The sequence below is a fragment of the Xenopus tropicalis genome, chromosome 3 (assembly GCF_000004195.4).
Source record: "Xenopus tropicalis strain Nigerian chromosome 3, UCB_Xtro_10.0, whole genome shotgun sequence".
Classification (NCBI taxonomy): Eukaryota; Metazoa; Chordata; class Amphibia; order Anura; family Pipidae; genus Xenopus; species Xenopus tropicalis.
Window position 1 is genome coordinate 113971372 of NC_030679.2, and position 27304 is coordinate 113998675.

Here is a 27304-nt window from a genome sequence, read left to right on the forward strand (position 1 = left end):
AGAGATCACCAGCAGTAGCCTTCAGCAGGCAGCTGACACCCTAAAATGCACACCAGTAACAAGGGTTGCCCTTAAGTGGCAATTAAAGTGCCCAGTAAGATACAACCTACACTGTGTTGTACACCACTGCAGAATATGTTGGTGCTTTATAAATACTTTCTAATGATGGTGCTCATATTCCGAGGGGCATTTACTTATACTGATAATATACTGCCTGGATATTCAAACGCAGCCCAAGAAAACATTCCATTCTGTAATTACGTATGTGCAAACATTCCAAGCTGTAATGATGATTATATGCAGATGATATGCACATCAAATGGAATTGTCCTTGTGAATTTTTCTATTGCCTAAACATATTCCAAGCGGCTTCTTTACACCACTTCTGGGTAAGTAAGGTGTTAACTAACTGCATAAAACAGGATATATCGTCGGCTTGTGGATATACGTCTGCCTAATATTAATGCAGTAAATCATGGCTATAGTTACTCATAACTATAAAAGATGTGTTTCCTAGGCGCAGTTTCATAACAACACATATTTTATTTATTTATGGAGAATATTATATATGTGCATCTATCTATAGCTGGAACATAAATATGCATTATATTATATACATGATCAATAAATCACATTATACAACCTTCTGATGTTCAGTGTCTACAGTATCTGCTGTAGGTCATGTATATAATACTGATTCAGTCTTGGCACTTACAAGGCAATGTATAAAACCACTGTAAATTGCTGCATTTATTACCCTCCTATTTGTGTCTGTAAACTACCCAACTACTTAGATTGCAAGCTCTACAAAACAGGGGCCTTTTTTTAATATTCTATGCTTAATCTTGTTAAAATGTTCTGTTCTCTAAAGGATAGGCACTGGGTATTCCTAGTACATAAAATTAGCAGTAAAACGGGGGAGTCTGCCCTTAAATATAAAGCTATCATCCAATGTCTGCCTGCGTATAAGAAATCAGAATTGCTGCATACAGAATATCACTTAGGCAATTAAATGCTTACTAAAGCTTTTTTGCCCAGCAAAACTGGACGGCATGGCCTTTGCATTTTATTTCTTTAATTTACATTCCTTTTAGTGACAGGTCATATGTCATGCATTCCTCTCTAGGGACTGGGGGGAATGCTGGGTATCTGAAGTGCTCTATTTAATTTGGCAGTTAGTGGGTTAACAGTTTAAGGCAAATGAATGTCCTGTATCCTACAGAAAGAAAAAAAAAAACAAGGAATGGTCTTACACTTCTCTAGTAAGTACTTAGCAGGCATAATATGTTTTTTTCAGGCAATGTGGCATTTTCGATTGCAAGTAAGTGCTCAGTTTGATATAGTGTCTAATGATAGGGAATGGGGAGGATAACTCAGCGTCCATCAGTAATTTATCTGCTACTGTTAGGAATATGGAGCAAAGCAGAGCTTTCCCAACCCTGACACCCCTGACACTCCCTATTAATCTTCCTCACATACTATTCAATAGGTATCTCCATCTGTGTCCAGCACCCAAACTCCCGCACCCTGTCCCAGCCTCATAACATCTTCATTCCAGGTCCTCATGCAAATCTCCCACTGAATCTATCCTTTTATACTGTATCACAGCCAAACACATACGCTAGTTTTCCATTTAATCTGGCACTTGGCATCTAAAAAGGAATTACCTTTCAAGCAAAAGCAGGGATATCCGGGATGGGTCCCACCAGCTCCCCCCAGCATCCTTAGGCATGGAGATGTCTCAGCTCTTATGTCTGACAGTGCTCTGTAAAAAAGTTTAAGAGGCAAATAAAATACAGGCTGTAACCATGTGATCTTTGTTTTTGTAACATCCTTAAGTTGACAACTACATATACAGTATATACCATATATATATATATAAGAGTTTGCCGGCACTCATGTCTATAGAAAATAGTTTAGCAGTCTTCAAAGTATTTCAATAAACAATGTGTCAGATAGAAGCCGCTCTCGCAGGACTTATAAGAAAATAAAGTGTTTATTTAAACAGGAGAAACTATATATATATATATACACACATAAGTACATATATATGCATAAACATTTAGGGCTTGTATTGGCGATAAAAAAAAGAATAAAACCACTTACCTGCTGTAAATTGTAAAATTGGACTGCCACCAGAAATTAAAGGGAAACTTACTGCTAAATAAATATGGATTTGAGGCTCACTAAAGGGTAATTTTTAAGCTATATGCAGTCAACTGATCAAGCAATATTTCTATTAAAGAAAATTCCTTTTGCTGTCCCTTCCAGTTGTTAGGTTAATAAAAGGTACAGACACAAACAAATGGTGAAAGTACTTATTAAACAACAATGTTATTCTAAAAGAATTTGGAAATCATTCTGCAGTGTGGTTGCTGGGGTCACTGAGAGAGGGGCAGGGGTAATGCAAAAATTAAATAATCAAAGAAGTCTGTAAATACTTAAAATACTTCCTCACGACAGAATAAAAGAAAGAGAAACAGTATCAACATGAAAATAAAGTCTGTATTTGTGCATAAAGAAATTATTCAAGTACTGAAATATAACTGCTTTTTGTATAGGAAAAATGATCCAGATGGTTTTGACTCATGTCTCTCGCAAAGCAGCAGTTCTGTCATGCTTTATGGCAAAAATTCTATATATGTTATATCAGAGCATTCAGATCTAGAGATGTAGTGAACCTCATAAAAAAAGTTCGCGAACCCGTTCGCGAACTTCTGCCAAAAAGTGCGAACTTTTGCAAACTTTGCGAACCCCATAGACTTCAATGAGAAGGCGAACTTTAAAACCTAGAAAAGCCATTTCTGGCCAGAAAACTGATTTTAAAGTTGTTTAAAGGGTGCCACGACCTGGACAGTGGCATGCAGGAGGGGGATCAAGGGTAAAAATTTCTCTGAAAAATACGTTGTTGACACAGCGTTGCGTTTTGTGCTGTAAAGGGCAGAAATCACACTACATTTCTAAACTTGTGTAATAAACTGCTTTTACAAGGACTATTGGGTTACAGCAGATGAGATCAGCAGGACAGCTGCCCCCAGCAGCTACATACAGAGCAGTAGAAAGTAGATCACTAGTCAGCAAAGCTACCTAAACTGTCCCTCAAACCCCTGCACAGCTCTCTCCCTATGCTAACTCATCAAGCACACACAGGCAGAATGTAAAATGGCTGCTGGGCTTCGGTTTATATATGGAAGGGAGTGGTCCGGGGGTGGTCCAGGAGGGAGAGCTGCCTGATTGGCTGCCATGTATCTGCTGGCTCTGGGGTGAGAGGTCAAAATTTGGCTCCAGCTAAGGCGAACCCTAAATTGCGAACATCGCTAAAAGTTCGCGAACTTGCGAACTTGCGAACACCCGATTTTCGTGCGAATTAGTTCTCCGGCGAACAGTTCGCTACATCTCTATTCAGATCTCAGCGGTCCCAGATGCAATATGAATCCCACTGTTTGCATCACTGTGAGATTGTGAGCCCCTAACTGGATTAGCGTAACTGAGATAATGAAGCTTAGCCAAAGGAAACAGCGCCATGTATGTAAATTAGAGATGTACCAAATCCAAGATTCGGTTTGGTATTCGGCCAGGATCCGGCCTTTTTCGGCAGGGTTCAGATTCGGGCGAATCCACGGTCCTGACCAAACCGAATCCGAACCCTAATTAGCATATGCTAATTAGGATTTGAAGGGTTAAATGTTTCACATGTGGGTGTGTAGGGGAACATGTGGGTGTGTGTAGGGGAACATGTGGGTGTGTGTAGGGGAACATGTGGGTGTGTGTGGGGGCACATGTGGGTGTGTAGGGGCACATGTGGGTGTGTAGGGGCACATGAGGGTGTGTAGGGGCACATGTGGGTGTGTGTGGGGGCACATGTGGGTGTGTAGGGGCACATGTGGGTGTGTAGAAGCACATGTGGGTGTGTAGGGGCACATGAGGGTGTGTAGGGGCACATGTGGGTGTGTAGAGGCACATGTGGGTGTGTAGGGGCACATGTGGGTGTGTAGAGGCACATGTGGGTGTGTGTAGGGGCACATGTGGGTGTGTGTAGGGGAACATGTGGGTGTGTAGAGGCACATGTGGGTGTGTAGGGGCACATGTGAGTGTGTAGGGGAACATGTGGGTGTGTAGAGGCACATGTGGGTGTGTGTAGGGGCACATGTGGGTGTGTAGGGGCACATGTGAGTGTGTAGGGGAACATGTGGGTGTGTGTAGGGGCACATGTGAGTGTGTAGGGGAACATGTGGGTGTGTAGGGGCACATGTGAGTGTGTAGGGGAACATGTGGGTGTGTGTAGGGGCACATGTGAGTGTGTAGGGGAACATGTGGGTGTGTAGAGGCACATGTGGGTGTGTGTAGGGGCACATGTGGGTGTGTGTAGGGGCACATGTGGGTGTGTAGAGGCACATGTGGGTGTGTAGGGGCACATGTGGGTGTGTAGGGGCACATGTGGGTGTGTGTAGGGGCACATGTGTGTGTGTGTAGGGGAACATGTGGGTGTGTAGAGGCACATGTGGGTGTGTAGGGGCACATGTGGGTGTGTAGGGGCACATGTGGGTGTGTGTAGGGGCACATGTGGGTGTGTGTAGGGGAACATGTGGGTGTGTAGGGGCACATGTGTGTGTGTGTGTAGGGGCACATGTGGGTGTGTAGGGGCACATGTGTGTGTGTGTGTAGGGGCACATGTGGGTGTGTAGGGGCACATGTGTGGGTGTGTGTAGAGGCACATGTGGGTGTGTAGGGGCACATGTGGGTGCGTGTAGGGGCACATGTGGGTGCGTGTAGGGGCACATGTGGGTGCGTGTAGGGGCACATGTGGGTGTGTAGGGGCACATGTGGGTGTGTGTAGGGGCACATGTGGGTGACCTTTACTATGAGAAGGACTCTGGTGCCCAGATATACTGATATTATCCTGAAATAAAACAGTACTCATTACAGTACAATGTCCAAACACATAAATTATAGGAAATATGTTTCCTGTGCATCAGTTTTCTCATATTCATATTTTTCCTCTCCTTCAATAAAAAACATGTCCCTGATTATCACCCATCCCTTCGGCAGACACAATCACAGCACAGTTATTAAACCACATTCACCCAAATTGTCATAAGGGGATCTCCACCCCAAAACATTCCTTTTTTTGTTTTTTGTTTTTGCATGATGAAATACATTTTAATTCTAAACAGCTTTTCAGTAAAAATTCATTACAAATATTTGGTTGTTTTTAAATGCAATTGCAGCTGAAAGCTGGATCCCTTTCTGTTCCCTTTCTGTTCCCTGCTGGTTCTGTAGAAAGCCAGACAGCAGATACTGCTTTCAACAGCAATTACATTTTTACATCACTTAAAACCACTGAAATGTTTTAATTCACGTATATTAGAAAGTTGCTTAGAATTACATTTTCTTACATTCTAATGTAATTTCTTATCAAAACAGTTGTTGGATAGAGTTTCCCTTTAAATTGTATGAGTGTATGGAACACATGGGAAACTAATAACTGGAGGCACGTACTATGAGTAGCTTTATGTGAAACTGCTATTTGCCCAACTTGAAATGTACTGTACTTGTTTTCAGAAATGTACCGTTCATAGCTCCAGGGAAATTAATCTATCGAGATTTGGATCTTGTATTCCTCCATCTCCCCCCCACCCCAGTAGATTGTAAGCTTTAGTGATCAAAGCCCTCAGGGCTGATTTATGCCCGCAAGTGAAGTGAACAAAGTGCAATTTTGAGCTCGATCATTATGTCTGTTTCCCACAATGCAAAGTTTTTTCCTAGAATTCAGGCATCATTGCAGTCACAAGGGGGTGATGCACTTGGGGCAATTGTGCTGCGCAGATATGCCCAGTTCACCAAAGTTACTGCAACTGCATGAGCATTTTGTTGCAAATTGGACACAATTGTTACAGGTATGTGGCATGCGAGTAATATCTCTGTCCAATTGTTCAGGGGCAAGTTTGCTTCTACTGACACTGGGCACAAAGGGAACTGTGGTCTACTGCCTGGTCAGGGGGTGGCAGTAGATGCAGGGTTACCCTGCATCAATTTGGAAAGAAAGGCAGGCAGTGCAAGGAGTGTAAGTACACAGAAGTGCAAGGAGCACATTTTGATGCAAGTACAAGTATGTGAAACCCGTTACCAAGGAGTCAAAGCAATTTTATTGGGTTTATTTAGGGTTTACAGAGATCCAAATTACAGAAAGATCCCTTATCTGGAAAAGCCCAGGTCCCAAGAATTCTGGATAACAGGTCCTATACCTGTACCTCTAATGAAAATGGTTTTACATGCAACTGACTGTGGGGAAAATTGCAGGCAACTGGTTTTCTTTTATACTGTGTGTGATGTTGCTTGACACCAGATTCCTAAGGGCAACATCTGTTTTAAAGAAAGGGATTGGGTACGTTTTTGTGTTATTGTAAACAAATGTAAGATTGTGTACCTATTTTCCCATTCTCAAACACATTTACCCAGGTTCCTTACCCCTTGCAGCAATAACAAATGGACTTCATCACTTCCTATACATTGCTTGGCTTGGGTCTAGGAAGGCAAAAGTACACACAAACACATGTATGTGCACACAGCCTGCTGTAATACAATGTGTATGGGTTTGTAAATCAGCAAGTTCCTCCAAATCTAAGATAAAATAACATTTTAGGTCACTTTCATTTTGCTTTTCTCTCTTTAATCTATAACTTCCCTTCACTTACTGGATCTAGACAAACAGAAAAAAATACTCAGAAGAAATATTGCTCTATGTATATTCGTTTTTAAGGGCACTTATTCCCAAGAAATAATGTGACTTATATCAGACAAATAAATTGCCTTTTAAGGTAGAATACTTAAATGTGTTAAATGTTAATATTGAAGACAAATGAAGTCCTTGTATGTGAGAAGTGCACTGCGCTAAATAACTTAGCAGACAAGTATTTATGGGAAACTTGTTGGAACCAATATCATTTCCACTCAGGATTTAGGAGCCTGCACCACAGAGGCAGATAAATCATGGGGAGATCTCCAGAAACATGAGCCCCAGCTTGCCCCTTGCTATAATCCGCCACCAAAATAAAGTGTTAAAGAGAAGTTTCTTCTTTTTTTCTTTTTTTCCTCGATTTTTTTTTTCTTGTTGTTCGGGGAAGTAAAAACAGATAGAAAAAAAAAAGACTGGCATTCATCCTAAAGAGAAATCATTGAAACAAATTAATCCTATGCCGTTTAAATTGACATGGTAATCCATCATCAGTGAGAGAACTCTGAAAGCAATCTTGGATCTGTAACATTCTCTCAGCGGCCCTGGGGCACAGACTAGATAGATAGAGAGAAGCAGGCAGAATGTGTTCAAACTTCCCAGCCCTTAACAAGCAGTGTGCAGCATGACATTGCTCCAGCCACCCCTGGCTGTCATTTAAAGGGGATGTAAACCCAGAAATGCCTAATGAAAGAAAATGTCATCCTAAGCAACTTTCCAATATACATTCATTAGGCAAGTCATTTATAAAAGTAACTGCTATTCAAAGCAGCATTTGCCTTTTCCTTTCTCTGCTCTCCCCTGGTGGTGGTTCTGACTTTTGAAACAATATTGCAGAAGCCAGCTGAGTGACAGGCCTGGGAAGAAACATGTGAAGCTGACTTTAGCTATATTGTACAGAGTCAGGACCAGCGGTGCAGAAGGGACACACAGATACTACTTTCAATGGCAGTTACGTTTACAAATAACTTAAGAGCCACTCACATTTTTTCAATTAAATATTTGCTTAGCATTAGATTTTTTTTTATTATTTGGGGTTTACTTCTCCTTTAGGTGGTTCCAAACTGCAGGTCTGTCAAGTGACTCCCAGAAATACATGCATGTGGGTTTGTTTACAAACATATACAGCCCTAAAGTGTCAAATTCCTTCTATGAAAGTGTCAGTTACCCCACACAGCACTTGCCATTCCTACTGCACCTTTAAATGCGACTAATGCAGGGAATGACAAGTGAGTCACTTGGGTTTAGCTGGGAAATGGTCGCACATGAACTTTACTGCTACCTGGATATTTCTATCGATCGCATAAGCGTTAGCAGACGTTTCTTAGCTGCTTTGCCTGATCAGAATTAGGGAGGCAGCAATTAACGCTTTTTTACTAAATACATGGCTCTTTTTAACCTCTGTAGTGGGGTTTTCAGTGCTGGTTCCTTGCACAAAACGACTGATGCAAGTGGAGATAAACGGAATGGCAAAGGAGGGAGCCAGTAGTTTATCTAGTGAGAAGGTGCCCTCTTGCTGTAACTGCCTGTGGAAGCTGCTGCTGGGCACCTGAGATTTAGCTGCTCCCATAAAGAATGGCTGGAGGGTTTAACTAATTCACCACCAATACAATTCTGACCTCTCTCCTTTTTTTTACCTTTTTTTTAGTCTACTGATTTAATAAATCCTATTTAATTTGATGCATTGTTTCATCCATAAATCATTCACTATAGCCCTGCACTTTATTAACCTAGCTGATCGATAAATAGCGAACCCACCCAGCTCTGGTGAAATCAAGCCACGTGTATATTTAGTTTGACTTCTACTGAAGGGCCGAATGGGTTAATGTGAAGGTGCAGAGCCAGGGTGGAGCTGCCTGTATATATTATCAGTGTATGGTTAGCCCTGGGTACAGCACACACACAGTCAATAGGTATAAATAGGCAAGGCAGTCTGTGACTTCACTAACGTAATTAAGATGGAGAGGGCTTATTAAGGCCATTGGAAAGTCATTTTCTCAATGGGAGGAGTGACCGGGGTGATTATTAGCAGATGTGTCTAACCTCAAAGTTTGTTTCCAGTAGCCCCTGCACCCAGCCCGTCCTCTGCCATCAGCACAGTGCCAAGGGTTAAATGCTCTGCTTCCCTTCAGCGATTTGTCACTGCGTCTCTTTAGCCTGAGCTGCCAGTGCCACCCCTGCAGCGCCACATTCCTACCCAGCGCCCTGTGTGTCTTACAGACACCAGTGAGAGCAGATCGTCAGCTCCTGCTGCACAATAGCCCGTATCTGTCCCATAGTGAGCAAACTGTGTGCCTCTGGCCTATGGGAAATTCACCCTAGGGGTTACATTCCCATCACTGACTCCCTTACAGATGCTAGTGAGAGCTCTTCCATCTCCCTTATACATGATAGTGACCATTTCTCGCTGCTTCACTTACACATGCTAGTGATCACTCTGGCAACCTTACTTTTATTCAATAAATTCGGTTTTTTATTTTCTTAACCCATACAATAAAAACTGCCTAAACTATATTAATAATATTTGAAATATATGCCAGTAGTATGCCATAGAGACATCGTGTCACTTTTATGTTGCTACAGACACCTGCTTAGGGGTAAGTAAGCAAATGGGATACAAGCCCAACGCTGGGGGCCACTGTGAAGTCCTTATTCTCAGCATGGAAGTCTAACTGATAGCAGGTTGCCCTCACCCAGGGCAGTTAGCGCCCTACTCTATATACATTGCCTTGAGCTTTGCTGTAAATGTCTGTCCTGTCCCCACACTAGCCTTTATTCTCTTCTGTTGCAGATAAATGAATGTTGTGTCTGCACTAAGAGAATAGTCACTGCTGGGTCTCCTAATCACTCACTATCGATTTCCCTAACTCTTTTCATCCCGTTAAAGACACATCTTAAAGCCCTCTATGGCAGTGTGTGCTCAGTGCTCTATATACACTAATACACTGATTTACCTTTTCCCTCTTCTTCCTCACAGGGGATGAGCGCCCAGTCCCAGCTATTTGTGTGTCATCAGTAAATATTTAGTGTGGGGACATCTCAGCTTCTGTTTTTTATCAATAGGCAGCTCTACGGGGGGCTTATTGCATTGTCCGGTGCAGGGCTAGCTCAATAATGCTCTTGGCAACCCAGGCACTTTGTATGCTCAAAGATGATAGAGAGATAGATGATAGATAGACAGATAGATAGATCGATAGATGAGAGAGAGAGAGAGAATGATAGACAGATAGATGATAGATAGATAGATAGATAGATAGATAGATATTAGATAGATAGATAGATAGATAATAGTTAGATAGAGAGATAGATAGATAGATTATAGATAGACAGATAGATAGATAGATAGCTAGATAGATAGATAGATAGATAGATAGATAGATAGATAGTGATTAGTTATAAAGAGAAAGATAATAGAAAGTTCATAGATAATTGGTGATTAGAGAGAGAAGTAGTGGTAGAATAGCTGATTAATAGATGATAGATAGATAGATGATAGATAGATAGATGATAGATAGATAGATAGATAGATAGATAGATATCGCCCAGCTAATAATTACCCCTATTGATTCTCTTTTCCTCTTTTTTCCATCTTTCTTTTTGTAGTTTTCAATCTCACTAGTTACCTCACTAAAAAATATGTTTCTTTTATCCTTTCCCACTCCCACCTTAATTAAAGAAAACAGTAGTAACTTTGTATACAAACCAGCTGTAAGTACATTTTCAGTGAAGGCAACTGCTTTCAAAAAATACCAGTGACATTTTATCTTACCTCATTTCACTGCTACAGTGTTTATCTACATTCTATTTTATACCTGTGGAGTACAGTATTACCTATGTATACAGAAGGCGATTCTTTCTAGAGAAAGGGGTACAACAAAAAAAATTAATCATAGTAATTCCACCCCACCCTGGCCGCTGCAATCAGCGCTAAATTTTATGGCCATAATGTATTTAAATCCATCAATACATTGTAATAGCATGACTTGTATTAATTACATTAAACACTGAAAGAACTTGTTCAAATACAGTTTTTTTGTGGCCATTCCATGATGGATTTAAACGTGGGCTGGCAAACAAATTTATCAGATCAAGACGTGCATATGATTTGTCAACTTTGGATTTGAATTTACCTTTTAATTCTGCTGCTATTTGAAAGGAAATATGGGGTATCTGTGGCAGCCTTCTCACTGCATTTATACTGGCAAACGCAGAATGCATGTGCATTAAACTTGCCGATTATTTGCAAGGGAAATGACAATATGAAATAATATAAAAATGACCCCAAATTCTACAAAAGGCACCTGTTCGCCTTATCTTCTGCCTGCATGAACGTGTTTATTCCAGTGCATGGTGGATTTAAAAAGCACATGCTAATTATCAAAATCATCCTACTTGCCTGGGCTTAATTACCTTGCCCGCTTGTCTTTATGATAAGAGTTTTCTCTGATTGGCAAAAAAAAAAAAAAAAATGTTAAAAAGAAAAGAAAAACATCAAATTTATTGTATTTAGCACAAATACAGACAGAAAATGTTGCACAAGTTTTTTGGTTGAAAGAGCTCATATAAGACTATTGAGAGTCATTGATCCGAAAAGACACAGAGAACAAGTAAAATCGATTTGAAGCGACCCTCTAGGTCCCTTTTCACACCATTCAGAGACCCCCATTCCTTGCAACACAAAGGCAAAGCCTTGGGAATCCCAGGCGAGTGAATCCAGTCTCCTAAGCAAAGAGCCACCGTTTCTATTCTGCAGCTACAAAAATGTATTATGGCACAAAATCAGAAACAAATCGTAAATAGTGAACTCCAAATTCACCACGTTGTCCTGTTTTGTTTTTTATTTATTTATTTTTTTTTTACAATGACTTGTTGGGCTTTTGGAATTGTGGCTTCAGCCTAACAATCATCCGGCACATAGGGGCCAAGGCAATCCTCACCCCTGACCCCTGGGAGCAGAGTTGCCTCTATCACTACAATGGGGGCCAAAGTTTAAAAAACCTCAGCTAGTGAACTCCACTCTGCTCTACATGAAAGCCCATGTGGCTATGGAAGCAAAGCTGGAGCACATATTTCAAGTGATCCCTACTGATCTTTTAAACATCACAAATTCTAATGCACTGCCTTGTGCAAGAGTCAAACCCTGGCACACGAAAATTCTTGTAAAGCCCCTTATCTTATTCTGCTACAATAACTTTCTGAAACAGCTTAGAAATGTATATATATATATATATTTACTATAATACCAGGACTTCGAGTTCTGACCACTGTCACCACTGTATAGGGCATCTAGGATACCTTTGTACCTACTCATATTTATAACTATTATTATTACATTGTTACCTGTTCCTATTTACAGCATTACAAAGTAAGTGACTTATGTTACATAAGATCCCGAGTCTCCTTTCCCTAAAGCCTGTAATTACTGTGCCTACCTGCTTTTTTTGAGGTGGTAACACCAATAGTAATTCCCATTAGTTAGTAAACATGTAATTAGCAAGAAATGTCTTTAACTGCATTCCTTACAATGCCAAGAAGAGTAGAAGTTGGCGCTTATTTTGACCAAAAATGTAGCATAAAGTTTTTTTAGTTTTTTTTTTTATAAATATAAAATTGGGCAGAATGTAAAAAAAAACAAAAAACAAATCAGCCCCACCCAGCCCCTATGATTTAAAGGCAGACTAATGACATGTGAAACTATGGTTGCATTTCTGACATACTGATGTCATGGTGACATATTTAGCTCTGTGTGGACGTGTATATATAATCATTTTTTCTTGTGCTGAACTAACAAATAAGAAGGGTGGATAGTTAATAAAGCTGGGGGGGGGGGTGTTAACAGGGCTGACAGGCTAGGGGGATTAAACACTAAATATGACTGTGTGAGTGGGGTGGGTGCACAACTGCACAAACTTAATAGAAATAAATCTTTAAACTACTGTATTTTTTACTTTTGATCAATCTGTAGGGATTCTAGAACATCAATTCTACCAGGGCTGTGCCCATTGAGACTTTTGTAATTAATCACCCACAACCACTGTGCTTTACACATACCCCCATGATGCAGGGCAGTAATTAAATCTCCCAGTATACTAGGGGCCCTAGGGGAGACAGAAAGATTATATATATATATATATATTTATATATATACATATGAGAGCTTGATTACTGCATTAGCAAGCTGCATTTATTGCAATAAAGTTGTTAAACCCTCATAACAAATAAGTAAATATGTGCTCCAAATATTCAGGAAATGGTGCTATGTTTAGTACAAGGTTGTTGTGAGATTGTGTGGAGCTCACATTCTTCCATAATCTGCCTTACAAAATCCCCATTAAGTTAAAGATTTTTTTTCTCCAATTGGGCGAATGCTTGAAGTCCCATCTCTCCCTGCCCCAAACAAGAAGGTGTAGCAGACTGGCTCTCTTCCTTCTAAGGAATGAGATGAGAGGAGATCACTGCATGCTGCCTTTACCTTGGCTATGGGGATTTTCTTAAAGGCGAGTCTCACATTCCATACAAGCTCTGCACTCCCAACTCCATCATCCCCACTATATTTAAAGTTATAGTATCAAGTTTTCCCCCCCTTAGCCTGAAAGCCTAAAGAGTACTTACTTCTCTCAGGCTGGAGATATCCCATTCACCTTTCTCCCTGCACCCTCTGGCTCACTTTGAATCAGTTTGCTCAATCGCTTAAAATAAACACAGAAAAGGGAGAGATCCTCTTCTCTTTGCAAGGAAAAAAAACCCTCCTTTTTTAACGTGCAGAAAGGGAGTCATTTCACCTGCCACTCTATAAAGGGGATTTGCAGTTTTAGGAAGAAGATGCAAGCCATTTGGGACGCAGAGCAAGGAAAATACGTGTTTGGTATGTGCACTATTTATTATTATTATGATTATTTTCTCTATGTGCTCAGATTGCCTTGAGATGTTCTCTCTCGTTAACTCTCTGCTAGCCTGGGGAGTGAGCTGCTGACTGTGCGCTTTAGCCCAGTGCAGAGGCAGAATGCAGAGGCTGATGAGATGTTACTATTTAGCACCAGTAGCTGAGCCTACAAATGTATATAGATTCGCTAAATACTAGGTACATAACACTGCCACTGGCAGGACAGGCTTTTCTGTACCAGAGGGCACAATGACACCTTATCTATTCCACTTCACCCCAGTTAAGACGAGTGATGTAAGGTTTAGGCAACTTGGGTGCCTTTGATCAGACATAGAAAGTGCGCTGGCATGTGCGTTAAATCTATCAAACGTTCGCTGGCATGAAGGCAGGTTGCTAGCGCTCACTTACCCGGCTCTCTCTCTGTACGGACTGCTCTCTGTGCTTCTGTACGGGCTGTTGTACCAAGGCTTCTTTCTAGCGCTCCGCTCAGGCGCACACACGGCTTCTGTCAGTGAGACCAGGGAGCAGCTCAGCCCCGGATCCGCAGCAATGACTCGCCACATGTACAAAGCGCTCCCTGACGCTGGGCGCTCCAGTCACGCCGAGAGCCGACTCATCGCTGATCCTTTGCGCTTAATCACATTAATATTCGTAGAAGTTTCTTGCTCGCTCGCATGTGCCAGCCAAAAAGTCCTTTCCCTTTAAGAGACATTTTCCCCCTCGTTGTAGGTTTGGTTTGCAGGCTGGCGAGAGCCTTACGCTAGGGGGCGCACAGATACTGTACTTGCTCCAATCTTCGGCGTTTTCTGTCTCAGCATATGCTCTGATTTAGCACTGTACAGTTTGCAGAGGAGCCAACTCTGACAGCCCCTTGTGATTTCCACAGTACCACAAGCCAGTGGTTAAAAATTGCATTGACTTGGGAGTTCAGAGGGACACAATAGGGGCCACTCTCACTGCCCCTGGGGCATGGCACTCCTGGGGCTCACACACACTCACATACACCCACATGCACTCTCCCATTAATATACACTCATTTACACACACTTCTTAACAGGCAAACACAAATTCTCACATATATGCACATAAATCAGGTGTATTCAAAGTGTATTCACACACTAGGCACAACTATTCCAGAAACTAACTACACATACACAATAGACTCATAACATTCGTCAAGCCCTGTCATTATTACCCAAATATATATATATAATAATCACACACACATCCAATGACACATATTCGGCGAAGTACATACAATGGATAAATACAATACATAAGTATTCACATACACAATATAAACTCACACAACAAGCACTTCAGTAACTACACACTGATATTAGCACACAGATATACATAGAGAGAAAGAATATACACACACCTACGTTCCACAGACACGCAATATACATACATACATACATGCATACATACATGCATACATACATGCATACATACATACATACATACATACATACAGAAAATACAAATACTTATGTTCTGTGCATTGACACTAACACACACATACACGCTGATACACTGATATATGACATAAGCATTTATACACATTTCCAGTATCCCACTTATACGATGCTTACACAATTCCCACATACTGCATACACACAGTACACAAATACGGACTCACACAATGCACATAGTAACAGTATTCAGAAAAAGCAAACTCAGATTTTCTCTGGGTGGCAGATTATTTGGACCGAACTGGGTATAAACTGCGCTTGTTAAATAATTTTTAATGACAAAAAAGGCTGCAAGCATTACCGCCATCATTTCCAAATATACCCAACAATTACCTTGAAATATCTAAATTTATTTGAAACACAGAGACTTTATATTAGGGGAAATGCAGTATCTTTAAAGCTCCTATGCACACTGTACCTATCTGGTGCTGCTGTACGACTCGCAGTGTATATGTTACAACTGACTGCATCTTTAGTGGACAGTATGATCATTAGGATTTGACAAACATGTTATGGGAATATATAGCATCTGAACACTGCCTGCGACATGCTCTTGAGCAGCAGTATGAAGACACATGGCACAGGGCCTGATGGACAGGGCTTGCTCTAAATCTTGACTTAATTATTTAGAAGACTGGACTTCACAGTAAAATAAAATCTTTTGCTAACCTGCTGGCCCATCTCCCAATAATATGAAACCAGGGGCAGTCTGAATGCTTAGCTGGGATTTTATTAATTGCAATAGGTGTGTAGGAAGTTGTGACTCTAGTGCCCTATGTACTGGGTTTCATTAGAGTCAAATGACCATGTGAAATTGATATGCTCCCAAACTGTGGCTGGAGGAGAATTCAGCGCAAGTGAGATAGATAGCAGTAAAAATATAGATGTCATATCTACTCTGGTATAAACAAGGGTTTCCAGTGCAAACTTTCCCTTGCTGCTAATTATTCCCCTGCCGAGAGATTAGTGAAGGGTAACACTGGATGGGTTTTCTGCCATTGCCCCTGTACAAAACATGTAAAGGTGCCCATTTATATCCAAAAACGTTATATTTCATAATACATTAAAAAAAGGCTAAACATGGTAGTTGTGTGCCTGTGGCTCTGTGCTTGATGTGATGGGTACACACAGGGCATTAGTCTGCGTGTGTTTAGTATGTTATTACAAAATGTGTGTGTATATGCATGTGTGTATACTGTATGTTTTGTACGCTCATAGTGCTGTATGTGTGGCTCAATATAAATAGCAATGCGTGTCCTTGTGGATGTGTGAGTTCTTTGTACTCAGGAGTAAATCTGGGATTCACAGTGTTTTATTACACAGTGCTGTTTTATTAAAAGGGATGAGTGGGGTGCATAGGGAAAGCGTATACGATGGGCTTATAGAAGATAATTGATTTTATAATAAGAATAAGTCTACATATATGTGAATAAATATACAGCACTGAGTTTACACAGTATATTTCCCACGCAGGCACACATATAAATATGTGTGTGTTTGTGTTATTTGTTTTTTTCTTTACTGCCTTATTTAACACCTAAGCCGTGTGACAACAGACAGGAGTGGATATATCTGTGATGATACATGTGTAGCAGACAATCCACCCTGAGTTATATACAAGCACACATATGTAAGCATCCATATATTGCTGCTTAAGTGTATGGTTATTGCCTTCCTACTAGAGTTTAGCCGGTAGTTTATTGAATATCAGTGGGATGCCTTACAGGCACAGCAGACTGGGATTTTGGAAGGTGTAGAATAATTAGAGTGGATCTGATTTTGCCTCCACACCTCTAGATCCGTTGGTGTAAGTATAAGCAATAAGGCAGATTGCTTAGATTAAGTTTCCATCAGAAAAATATATAGAAATACCTTAGCAGCTTACTCATTCTATCCATTGTGCAGGTCCAGGGGTGCAGGCTCATAACGGGCAAATCCGTGCAATAGGAACAAAATGACAGATATCTCCAGTTGATAATGTCATACTGACTTGTCTGGGCAATTAGCCTTAAACCAACAGATCCCTGCAGTCCTAGATGGCACGAAAAGCCCCCCCTGAAGTCAATCATAGTCCCAGCTATTGAGTTTGTGATGGGCAAGTGATCAAACACCCCCGACCCTCATCCTTCAACATAGGAGCATTGTCCATCTGAACCTTCCTCACCTCCCCTGAAAATGCCTCCTCTGCTCCCTCAGCCTTCCTTCCTGCTCCTTCAGTCCAACCAAGGGTCACTAACACTTTCACCCACTAACACACAAGTATCTATCTTTGTGTGAGCAAGCGTGAGTGTGTGTGAATGTGCTGTGTATAAGACACATAGAAGACTTAGAAGAATATTAGATGATGATGATAGATAGATAGATAGATAGATAGATAGATAGATAGATAGATAGATAGATAGATGATAGATAGATACATAGATACATAGATACATAGATGATAGATAAGATATAGATATATAGATAGATAGATAGATAGATAGATAGATAGATAGATAGATAGATAGATAGATAGATAGATACATAGATGATAGATAAGATAGATGGATGAATAGAAAGACAGTTCTACAAACAGATAATAAAGACAGATCGATAGATAGATGCCGTAGGGCAAATCCCTGACCCCTTCCCATTCCCATAGCCTGTGCTAGCCTTACTGCCCCCTGCCAAGCATGGAATCCCACGTTGAGGCTGTCAGTGACAGTTGTGAGTTCACCTGCTGGGAAGCCCTTACACTCTGCATATTGTACTCCTATGATATCAAGTTGATATATTGTGGCAATGGAAGAATGAAATAAGGTTACATTCAAGTGCTACAGCCATGCCACTCGCCTAGACCAGTCAATATATAAAGAAAATATCCCACACATATTAGCCGGGCTTCTCTGCCTTCACCCTTCCAGCAATGTTAAGTGATTTTTTTTTTTTACCCACCACAACCTTATTGTGTCTGGATGGGAACAGCAGGGTTTGTAGAGTGAGCGCCAGAGCGGACTGCCTTTAGGACCGGGCGTTGCACAGCGTCCCAGACGCCCTGTACCACTAAGGCTGGCCTGACCAATGAGGTGCAAGGGGAGGGCTGGGAGCCCTGACCAGTTAAACACAATCTCCTGCCTTATAAGGAGAGGCGTCTCCATGGTAACGTGTGCTAAGTTGCAGCAGTGGTGTCAAAGTTCACTATATAGAGAGCTCAGTGAGCTGATCGGAGAGACACCACTCTGCCAGCCCTTTCCTACAAATCGCAATCACTTCCTACACCCCCCCTGCGCCCCCCCTTCTCTTTAGCATATTTGATCACTTTGATTCCAGGCTCCAGCCTTTTATTTGAGGTTTTATTCTGCATGAAGGATGTCCAGCAGCCTGTGAACTGCTTCCTCTCTCTGCCCTGTTATTGTTATTGTTATTATTTGCGGCTGTGGCTGCTGGAGAGTGGACTCTGTGCATGTGTGAGTGAGGCAGAGGAGGAGGAAGAAGAGGAGATCTGTGCAAGTCCTGCTACTGCTGGAGAGAGACCCAGGGAGCCTCCACCACTGGCTGTGACAGCAGCAGTAGCAGTTGCAGTTGCAGCAGCAGCAGCTCTGGGGAAGAGCCGCTCTCTCCTGTGCGACTGGGAACCCTTCAGCCTTCTCCTATCTCCATGGCTTTTCTCCATGGCTGACTGTGATCTGCCCAGGACCTGGCCCCCAGCACTCCAAGGGACATCCCCAAATCTCCTCTTGCACTTCCCCGGCCAAGACAGCACGACCCCAAGCTTGAGCCTCATCTGAATTTATTCCCCCCCTTTCCCCCCCTCGACCCCTCTCTTTTTTTTTCTCCCCCCTAAATCCATTCTGTCTCGCCTGATCCCATAAGCGTGAGAAGGCAAAAGAAAGGAGGGAGAAACGGTTCCCAATAGATATGGCAATGGTAGTGGGTGCGTGGCGAGACCCTCAGGACGATATGCCAGGAACTCAACCTTCACAAGCACCTCCAGGGCAAGGGCCAAACGGGGCCCCGCACACCCCGCAGACCCCGGGCCAAGGGGTCCCCTCTACTACCCCAGCCCAGTCCAACCCATCCAGCCAACCGAGCCAGAACCAAGGGGAGAAGCAGCAGCAGCAGCAGCACATCGAGTGCGTGGTGTGCGGGGACAAGTCCAGCGGGAAACATTACGGACAGTTCACATGCGAGGGCTGCAAGAGCTTCTTCAAGCGAAGTGTAAGGCGAAATCTCACTTACACGTGTCGTGCCAACAGGAACTGTCCCATAGACCAACACCACCGCAATCAGTGTCAGTACTGTCGCCTCAAAAAATGCCTCAAAGTTGGCATGAGACGGGAAGGTATTGGGATTTCATTTGTTTTGCACTTATTTGTTATTTCTTTCCTTCCCTCCCAACCACCCCCTCATTCACTCTCAGCCAGAGCAGTGTGTAACTTTCCCCAATGCATGAGTAGAGCTGGGAGCATGTTCCCTTCCCCGGCTCCACATCCCATATCCTGCCCCAGCTCCTGCCTTTCCTACACCCAGCTCCTGCCTTTCCTACACCCAGCTCCTGCCTTTCCTACCCCCCAGCTTCTGCCTTTCCTACCCCCAGCTCCTGCCTTTCCTACCCCCCAGCTCCTGCCTTTCCTACCCCCCAGCTCCTGCCTTTCCTACCACCAGCTCCTGCCTTTCCTACCACCAGCTCCTGCCTTTCCTACACCCAGCTTCTGCCTTTCCTACCCCCCAGCTCCTGCCTATCCTACCCCCAACTCCTGCCTGCCAACCCTGCCCCCGACCCCCTTGTCTTGCCCTGAAACTTGCACGGAAACCCTTGATTTTGTCTGTAAAACTGCACATATTGTCAGCGCTCTCACTACAGGGCCGAACGTGGGTTTCACCACCCAGGGAAAGGGTTAATGCTAAATTCACGATTTTATTTTTGAAAATAGCCTGCCCTTTGTATAATCTCCGTGCCCCCCTTGACCTAGAATGTCAGCAGGAGTAAATAGTGATCATGATCAGGGGAGAGTTCGGATCTAGTCTCGCCCATAACACAATGCGATTTAATGTCATTTTATTCTTTCCTTTTTGTATCTGTGCGAGTCTTGTGACTCGATTTCCCTGATGTGGCGGTTCTGACTGTAGATACAACGTGGTTGAAAGTCAGGCTGTGCCGGGGAGCAGAGCAGGGGGCTGGAGTGAGTGGCTGAGCCGATCAGGCTGCCTGTGCCTGGGCTGCTGCTACACTGCCGGGCTGGAGGGGAGAGGGTACAGGCAGCCTGGTGTTTCCTTTGTGCTCTCACTGGCCTTGCGGTGCATGGAATGTCCCCATAGAAATCCCCCCAAAACACACAAGAAACACTGCACTTTTAGGAATTTAGCTTAAACCCGGCAATTTCCCTTCCTATCATCCCTAGTGCTGATTTTTGTTTTTCTAATGAAATAAAAACAGCATTAACCTGCAACCCAAAGGCCCTGGAACCCCACAGCAGCTCTTTAAATATCCATATAAGAAAACGCCTTCCCTTTGTTAGTTCTATTATATTTCCCTCCAGCCACAATCTAATGCTTTAAAAGGCCTTTTAGGGCCAAGGCGGAGTATAAAAAAAAATATAATTAAAATCTAGCAGCGATGTTCTATGGGTAGAGGGAGAGAGAAACATAAGGACAATACGAGCACATATGGAGGAATAATTGAATGTCTTCGTGTTTGGGAAGTCAGCAGATTTTTTTGTTGTTGTTGTTTTTATGAAGCCAGAATCGCAGTGATATTTAAGCAATCGCAGGCATGGCACTTTAGATTATGTGCTGTTGTAATTTAATCATTAAAATAAAACATTAGTACTTGTGCGATCTCCCCCAGTAAGACAATGTCAGCAGCAGCAGCAGCGGCAGCGTTTAGGGAGTTTTATTTTCCTGTCAGACTTAGGCACACACTGCACGACACAAAACGATCAATGCAGATGAAGATATTAATTGCTGTAGTCTCTTCTTTATTTACTGCAGCCGTACAGAGGGGCAGAATGCCACCCACACAGCCTACACACGGGCAGTTCGCCTTGACAAATGGAGACCCTCTCAACTGCCATTCCTACCTATCCGGATATATATCGTTACTCCTGAGGGCAGAACCCTACCCGACCTCTAGATTTGGCAGCCAGTGCATGCAACCCAACAATATCATGGGCATCGAGAACATTTGTGAGCTGGCAGCCAGGATGCTGTTCAGTGCTGTGGAGTGGGCAAGGAATATCCCCTTCTTCCCAGACCTGCAGATCACAGACCAGGTGGCATTGCTCAGGCTGACCTGGAGTGAGTTGTTTGTCCTCAACGCTGCCCAGTGTTCCATGCCCCTCCATGTGGCCCCTTTACTGGCCGCTGCTGGCCTGCACGCTTCCCCCATGTCTGCGGACAGAGTGGTGGCATTTATGGATCACATACGAATCTTCCAAGAACAGGTCGAAAAACTGAAGGCTTTGCACGTTGACTCTGCAGAATACAGCTGCCTCAAGGCCATAGTACTCTTCACTTCAGGTAAGATGCCTCTTGTGCTGCCAGCTTTGCCCCTCTGCTGCCAGGGTTGGGGTGGGCATCCTCCTTGTTGTGCAGTAGCCTGCTCTAGCCTCTGTCACTCACACAGTTAATAGGGATTTCTTTGTTTACTTTGCCTACCCCATAGCATACAAAAGAACGACCACCCCACATCAGCCCGTAAAAAATATGCCCTAAAATGCAAAAACAGAACTCATCTATTATTATTATTTATACCCTAGGAATGAGGAGAGAAAACAATCTAATAGCAAGTCATAAAATAATTATAATATTTACAAAAATGCGCAGTTGAAAATTGCCACACCATCCCAGCACTTTTATATATCCAGTTCCCTTTGTTTATTTACTGGGCATTTTTAGAGCAAGACTCTGCAGCTTTTAGTGTATTGTTTGTGGCAGTGCAAGTGTGTTAGTAAATCGGACGAGTTCAGGCAGGCACTTCGGGTTTCTTTGCTGAACCGGTGTAACTTTAGACAGATTCCTGCCTTTTTTTTCTGGTGTGGGAAATACTAGACAAGCGAAGCCATAACTTTGTCACTGGAAGGAGTTTAGAGAAAGGGAGAAGAAAAAAAAAAATTTACATTACAAAACAGAGTTAAAAAAAAATAATAAAAGCGTATTTACAGCCAGTCTAGAGCTAGTGTGTCACTTACAAACCAATAATGAATGTATTATGAAATCTAATTAGAATGTATAACAGGTTAATCGGTGGGAGTAATATATCTGACAATAATGAACTCGTCGGTCCAGACTGTAAAACAAATGCTTGTACAGTGTCTCAGTGGCTTGGGGCCTTTGTGTCCCTCCTTCTCTATCTTCTCTTTATTCCTTGCAGCCCAAACTTATTTAGCCCCATTTGAAGAAATCATTGCAAAATGATAAAAAAAATACCCTGATAATAAGTTGCCAAAAGTGAGAATGGCTGTTAAAATGTTTCATTCCCACCGAGCGTCTGTAGCTCCCTCTGTAAATAAAATGGTTTCATATTTATTGATTTGCTCCAATATCAGCGCCTTGATCGCTCCACTTATCTAATGCTATAAACACTAATACAGCGCCTGGTGTGGAAGCAACATAGTGGGCAATCATTTAGTGGCCCATTTTTTATCTGTAAGTGGGGATGTGATTTTCTTTACGGATTCAGTGTTTACAAAAACCCCGGGGTGTTATATTTTGTGATGTTGAAGGAGCATGTACATACTAATGGCATTGTGAGTGACATCACCATAGTGTCATCATAGCTCCATGTCAGTGTTTATCTGTCATTATGAAGCCAGTGCATTTGTATCTGAGATCTGTTTTATTTTAGCTCAATTACAGAATATACTGTAAGCCTTGTTATTGCCATGAAATATTATTTATTGTTAGAATATAACTATGTTACAATGGCCACGGCAATTATTTAACACTTCCTCTGCCTGCAAGGCTTCTTCTTACCTTCACAATCTCACAGATTACACCCCCCCTTAAACAAAAACAGGGTCATTGAATAAATTACACAGGGACGCCCCCCCCCCCCAGTCCTCCCTCCCAGACCCGCTAGTCAGATTATCTTTATGCTATCAATGCTGTGCATAACCATGTCAGTGTTGCATTGCTAAACCAGTGGCTCACATTCCTTCTGCTTAAAACCCTCACTCTATGCGATTTTAGGGGGGCATAAGTGCAGGCAGGGGGTTTCTCAAGGCTCCTATTAAAGAAAGGGCCTTATAGGATGAAGTGAAGGGAAGAGTTGCAGGGAGAAGGGCTATTAGAGTCTGCATGGCTGCTTTTGAACAGCCTATATACCCTGGACATGATCTTTAAAGAGCCACTTAAGAGAGTTTCCCAGACTAAAGAAAAACGTATAGTCCTCCAAGGAGAATATATCAGAGTGCTGGACGCCATTACTGTTGACTGGACACCGGCGCTGTGCAGCAATAATTAACAGGCCTCTGCTGAATTGCATGCAGTATAGTAACTCCCACTAGTAACTCGAGAAATGAGGGACCTATGAGCTGGATACACTTTCTGTTACAGTTTGGGGAGGGTAAATTACTTTTAACAAGGGGAATTAGCAGAACATCTGCAGTTTTGTGGCAGGGCAACCAAGTCAGCAAACTCCTAATCAGATATATATTTTTTATCACACTTTCTTCCAGATGCCTGTGGTCTGTCTGATGTGGCACATGTGGAAAGTTTGCAAGAAAAGTCCCAATGTGCTTTGGAAGAATATGTTAGAAGCCAGTACCCAAACCAACCAACAAGATTTGGGAAATTGTTACTTCGACTGCCCTCCCTCCGCACTGTCTCCTCCTCTGTCATAGAGCAGTTGTTTTTCGTCCGGTTGGTAGGTAAAACCCCTATAGAGACCCTAATTAGGGATATGTTACTCTCTGGAAGCAGTTTCAATTGGCCCTATATGTCCATACAATAAAACATTAAGTATTGAAAGGGAAATAAAGGAGGGCAAAAAAAAAGATTAAAACAAGAGACTGGTGGTCTGGTTGCATAAAATCCCCCTCTGCTAAGAAAGGATAAAAAAAAAAAAAAAGCTGTTACACGTTTACTTTAAAGAAGAGAGGGAAGAATTTATTGGACTGTGAATTTAAAAAAAAGACTATCAATGAACTCTTATAAAATGCATTTAAACACGTGTCGTTGAGAACAACTTGCTACTTATCTTTTTTTTTTTGTAAAAAAGACAAAAAAATTTTCAAAAAACAAAACAGGAAATTAGTCATTTTTTGTAACCTTTTAAGTATCGCTAAAAGTGCATTTAAGGAAAAAGTGGACAAAATTAGCAGAAATGGGAAAGCAAGATTTTTTTTTTCCAAATTATTAATTGTCCTGTGTCTATGTATCTATAACATATTTTTTTTTGTACTTTTCTGGTTCCAAACCAGTTTATTCTGTGGTTCTATAATATTTTTGATATATTCTTGGCTTAAAAAAAAAACTGTATCCTTATAAAAGAAAATGTTCTCCAGGAATTAAAACAATGTCCACACAGATATCATAGGAAACAAAAATGGAATTTTAATAAACAAAGCAAAAATCAGGTTGGATGCGCACTTACAAGTGATGAGCCTAAATTAATTATTATTTCCCTACCTGAACCACACACGTTACTTCATTGCCCAAAACAGATCTTTTTTTTTTTTTCTGTTTCATTTTCTGAGAAATAACTGCTTTGTGGGGTTGAAGTGGAAGGAGCTGCCGTGTTACACACACTGCAGTGTAGTTCAATTACCTTTTTGTCCACGCAGTATCCTCAATCTGAAGTTCCTCTACCTGTTTGTATATTTGCAATCCCTTTGTATTATAATTGTTGATATTTGCCCATTTTTTTTTAAAGAGACAAAAAAAAAAGTTACAATTCAGATCAGCATGACAAATAACACTGTTGGCACTTATAGATAATGTGATTGATTCGGTATTTAGAGTTTACAGTTTTGTGTTAAAACTGAAGGGTTCTTTTTTTTATTTTAAAGTGCAACTTCTTTTCTGTATACTGTAAAAGTTATAACTGAACTGTTTGGTCAAGTCTTTGTGTGTTATATTCCAAGGAAATTGAAAGTATTCAGAAATTAAAATATTATTTGATATCTGAAAAAAACTGGCTGTCACAAGTGTCTTTCAACCCCAGAATAACCATTCCAATCATTATATTTCTGACCTTAGTATTGATAGACATAGTTACCCCGTACAGCCCTTGGCGTACTTGGATCTGCTATGACGGAGTGTGCCTGGTACTGTAAGGGTTAATTATACAAACCACCTCAGTCAAAAGGTGTAGCAGTGTATTTGCATGCTTAATTGGGTTGGAAAATGTAAAAATCAATGATTTATCTGCGGTTTCACCAGTGCTGTACAATATTGCCAACAACTTGTATCATTATCCCATATTTAATTAAAGGTAGGGTTTTTAAGGGCCTGATTTAAGCGCCTTCTAAGTAAAATAGATTGTTTCAATCAACCCAGAATTCATCCAGCATCTATTTTACAATCCTAAAGAGGAAATATATCTCTGGTGTGCATACACAAGCCAGTGGCACACACACATATTCAGCCCAGCTGCTTTAACTGTGTTTTCAGGAATAAATTGGGATTCTAAATATCATTTATCATTGCTATTGAGTGAAGTGTACACATCAATTGGCTTAGCCTTAAGGTTATAAAATACACACAACAACCTGAATTGAATTTGAATTTAACTGGTGGTGGAGAAAGCAAGCTATCATACATATTTTACAATTTAAAAAGAGTGGTGGTATGTGTATGTGTCTATATATATATATATATATATATATATATATATATATATATATATATATATATACTACCAGTCTTTCTAATTATATATATAATTCTATAATTGGTTAGACATCTACATTAATTCATAGCAATCAATTACAACATGCACTGGGCCTTGTAATTATAAATATATATCTATATATCTAAAACACAAAACTACAACAGAGAACTGGTTTGGATTATATATTATTTTTTTTTCCTCATAAATTTAAATTTAGGCATCTAGCAGATGCTGTGCTATGAACGCCTGTAATTGGTTTAAGACTTATTCACCCACAGTTCAATGTGGTTTATTTTTACCAAAACGATCTACGTTTTAGTTAATTTAAAAAAAAAAAGTTCACTTTTAATTTATTTGAAATGCACGTCTGGACCAGAAAATGATGTACGGATGTGACATAATGAAAATGGATACATATGATATTAATGTATGTTTGTATGTGTGTATATGTGTGTGTGTACACATACATATATACATACAGAGCACATATATAGGGAGAAGGATGTGTTGAGCAAGATGACAATTGCAGAGTAGTGCTGACCTCTAGGTTTAAAAATTTTCCATTGCAAGTCATTTGTGAGTGTGTGAAGTTTGTATAAAAAAAGCTAAAAAAAAGAAACAAAAAACACAGGATCTCTTGTTTGTTTTGTGTTAGCTTGTTGTAAACATGTGTTGTAAATTGTCATTGGTATTAAATTATAATTTATGATTTTGAAAATCAAAAGCCAGTCCCTGCCTGTCTTATTACATTGCCCGAATGCATTATTCTTGTCCTAGGCAGATTGTGTATGATCGCTGAACACAAAACCTGTGTATGCATGTATGCTGCTTTAAAGGAGGATTTGTTTGAAGGCTGCAGTTTTTGGGAGGGGGGTTAAGTTTATTACGTTTAAAGCAAGTTTGCCTTCCCATGCTGAGTTAGAACAAAAGATCTAGCAAAGCATTTGAAAAGGACAAAAGAGGGGGATGTGATTTAGGAGCAAGTTCTGTGAGATCTTAACCCTCTCCTTGCTAGGAAAAGGCTGGGGAGGTAGGCTCAGACATGCAGTGCCTCCGAGGCCCGGACTGCAAGGGTTAAGCATTGCTGCTCAACATGGCAACACTATAAAAGTGTCTTTTTCGCCAGACTGTTCCCAATCTGCAGTTAACCAAGGACGATCTCAGACAGTAAATCCAGCAACTGAAATCTTTTTTTCTTTTTTTTTCCCTCCCATCTGAAAGATGTAGCGAGTGGGGTGATATTTCACCGTGCATTCGGCTGAATAACCCGCTTGTGATCTAGTGAGAAGGGGTTAAGTGTATGCTCCTATGTTAAGGTCTGGATTCTTTTGCAATGTGCAGATCATCCCTTTTCCCAGTGATCCCCCCCACACACACAGTGAAGCTGCTTCCTTTATGTT

The 27304-nt window shown here is 41.4% G+C and overlaps 1 protein-coding gene and 1 long non-coding RNA gene across 12 annotated transcripts in view; one reads left to right on the forward strand and one right to left on the reverse strand.

Annotated features, from left to right (window-relative positions):
* Nucleotides 1-17419, reverse strand: part of LOC105946774 — a 55295-nt gene extending 37876 nt beyond the window's left edge. For 2 of the 9 annotated variants that reach the window (XR_001170230.3, XR_001170222.3), the window contains exons 1-2: nucleotides 14025-15065; nucleotides 1668-1765 (exon numbers count right to left, since the gene is read on the reverse strand). This is a non-coding gene — a long non-coding RNA (uncharacterized LOC105946774). Of the gene's footprint in view, nucleotides 1-1667; nucleotides 1766-13345; nucleotides 13412-14024; nucleotides 15070-16963 lie in introns of those variants that run through there. The other 7 variants (XR_001170225.3, XR_001170223.3, XR_004222061.1 and 4 more) reach the window with 7 other exon arrangements.
* nr2f2 (nuclear receptor subfamily 2 group F member 2) lies at nucleotides 13458-26628 on the forward strand. 3 transcript variants are annotated; one of them, XM_012958362.2, is made up of 3 exons: nucleotides 13458-13598; nucleotides 21062-21589; nucleotides 23749-24124. In XM_012958362.2, the coding sequence occupies exons 1-3, from the start codon at nucleotides 13556-13558 to the stop codon at nucleotides 24021-24023; spliced, it is 846 nt and encodes a 281-aa protein (XP_012813816.1). In that variant the 5' UTR covers nucleotides 13458-13555; the 3' UTR covers nucleotides 24024-24124. The 3 variants fall into 3 exon arrangements, with proteins under 3 accessions (XP_012813816.1, XP_012813815.1, NP_001107703.1); XM_012958361.3 differs by lacking the exon at nucleotides 13458-13598 and adding an exon at nucleotides 18267-19412 and having other exon boundaries at nucleotides 21041-21589; nucleotides 23749-26628; NM_001114231.1 differs by lacking the exon at nucleotides 13458-13598 and adding an exon at nucleotides 18859-19412 and having other exon boundaries at nucleotides 23749-24066.
* The last annotated feature ends 676 nt before the right edge of the window (nucleotides 26629-27304 follow it).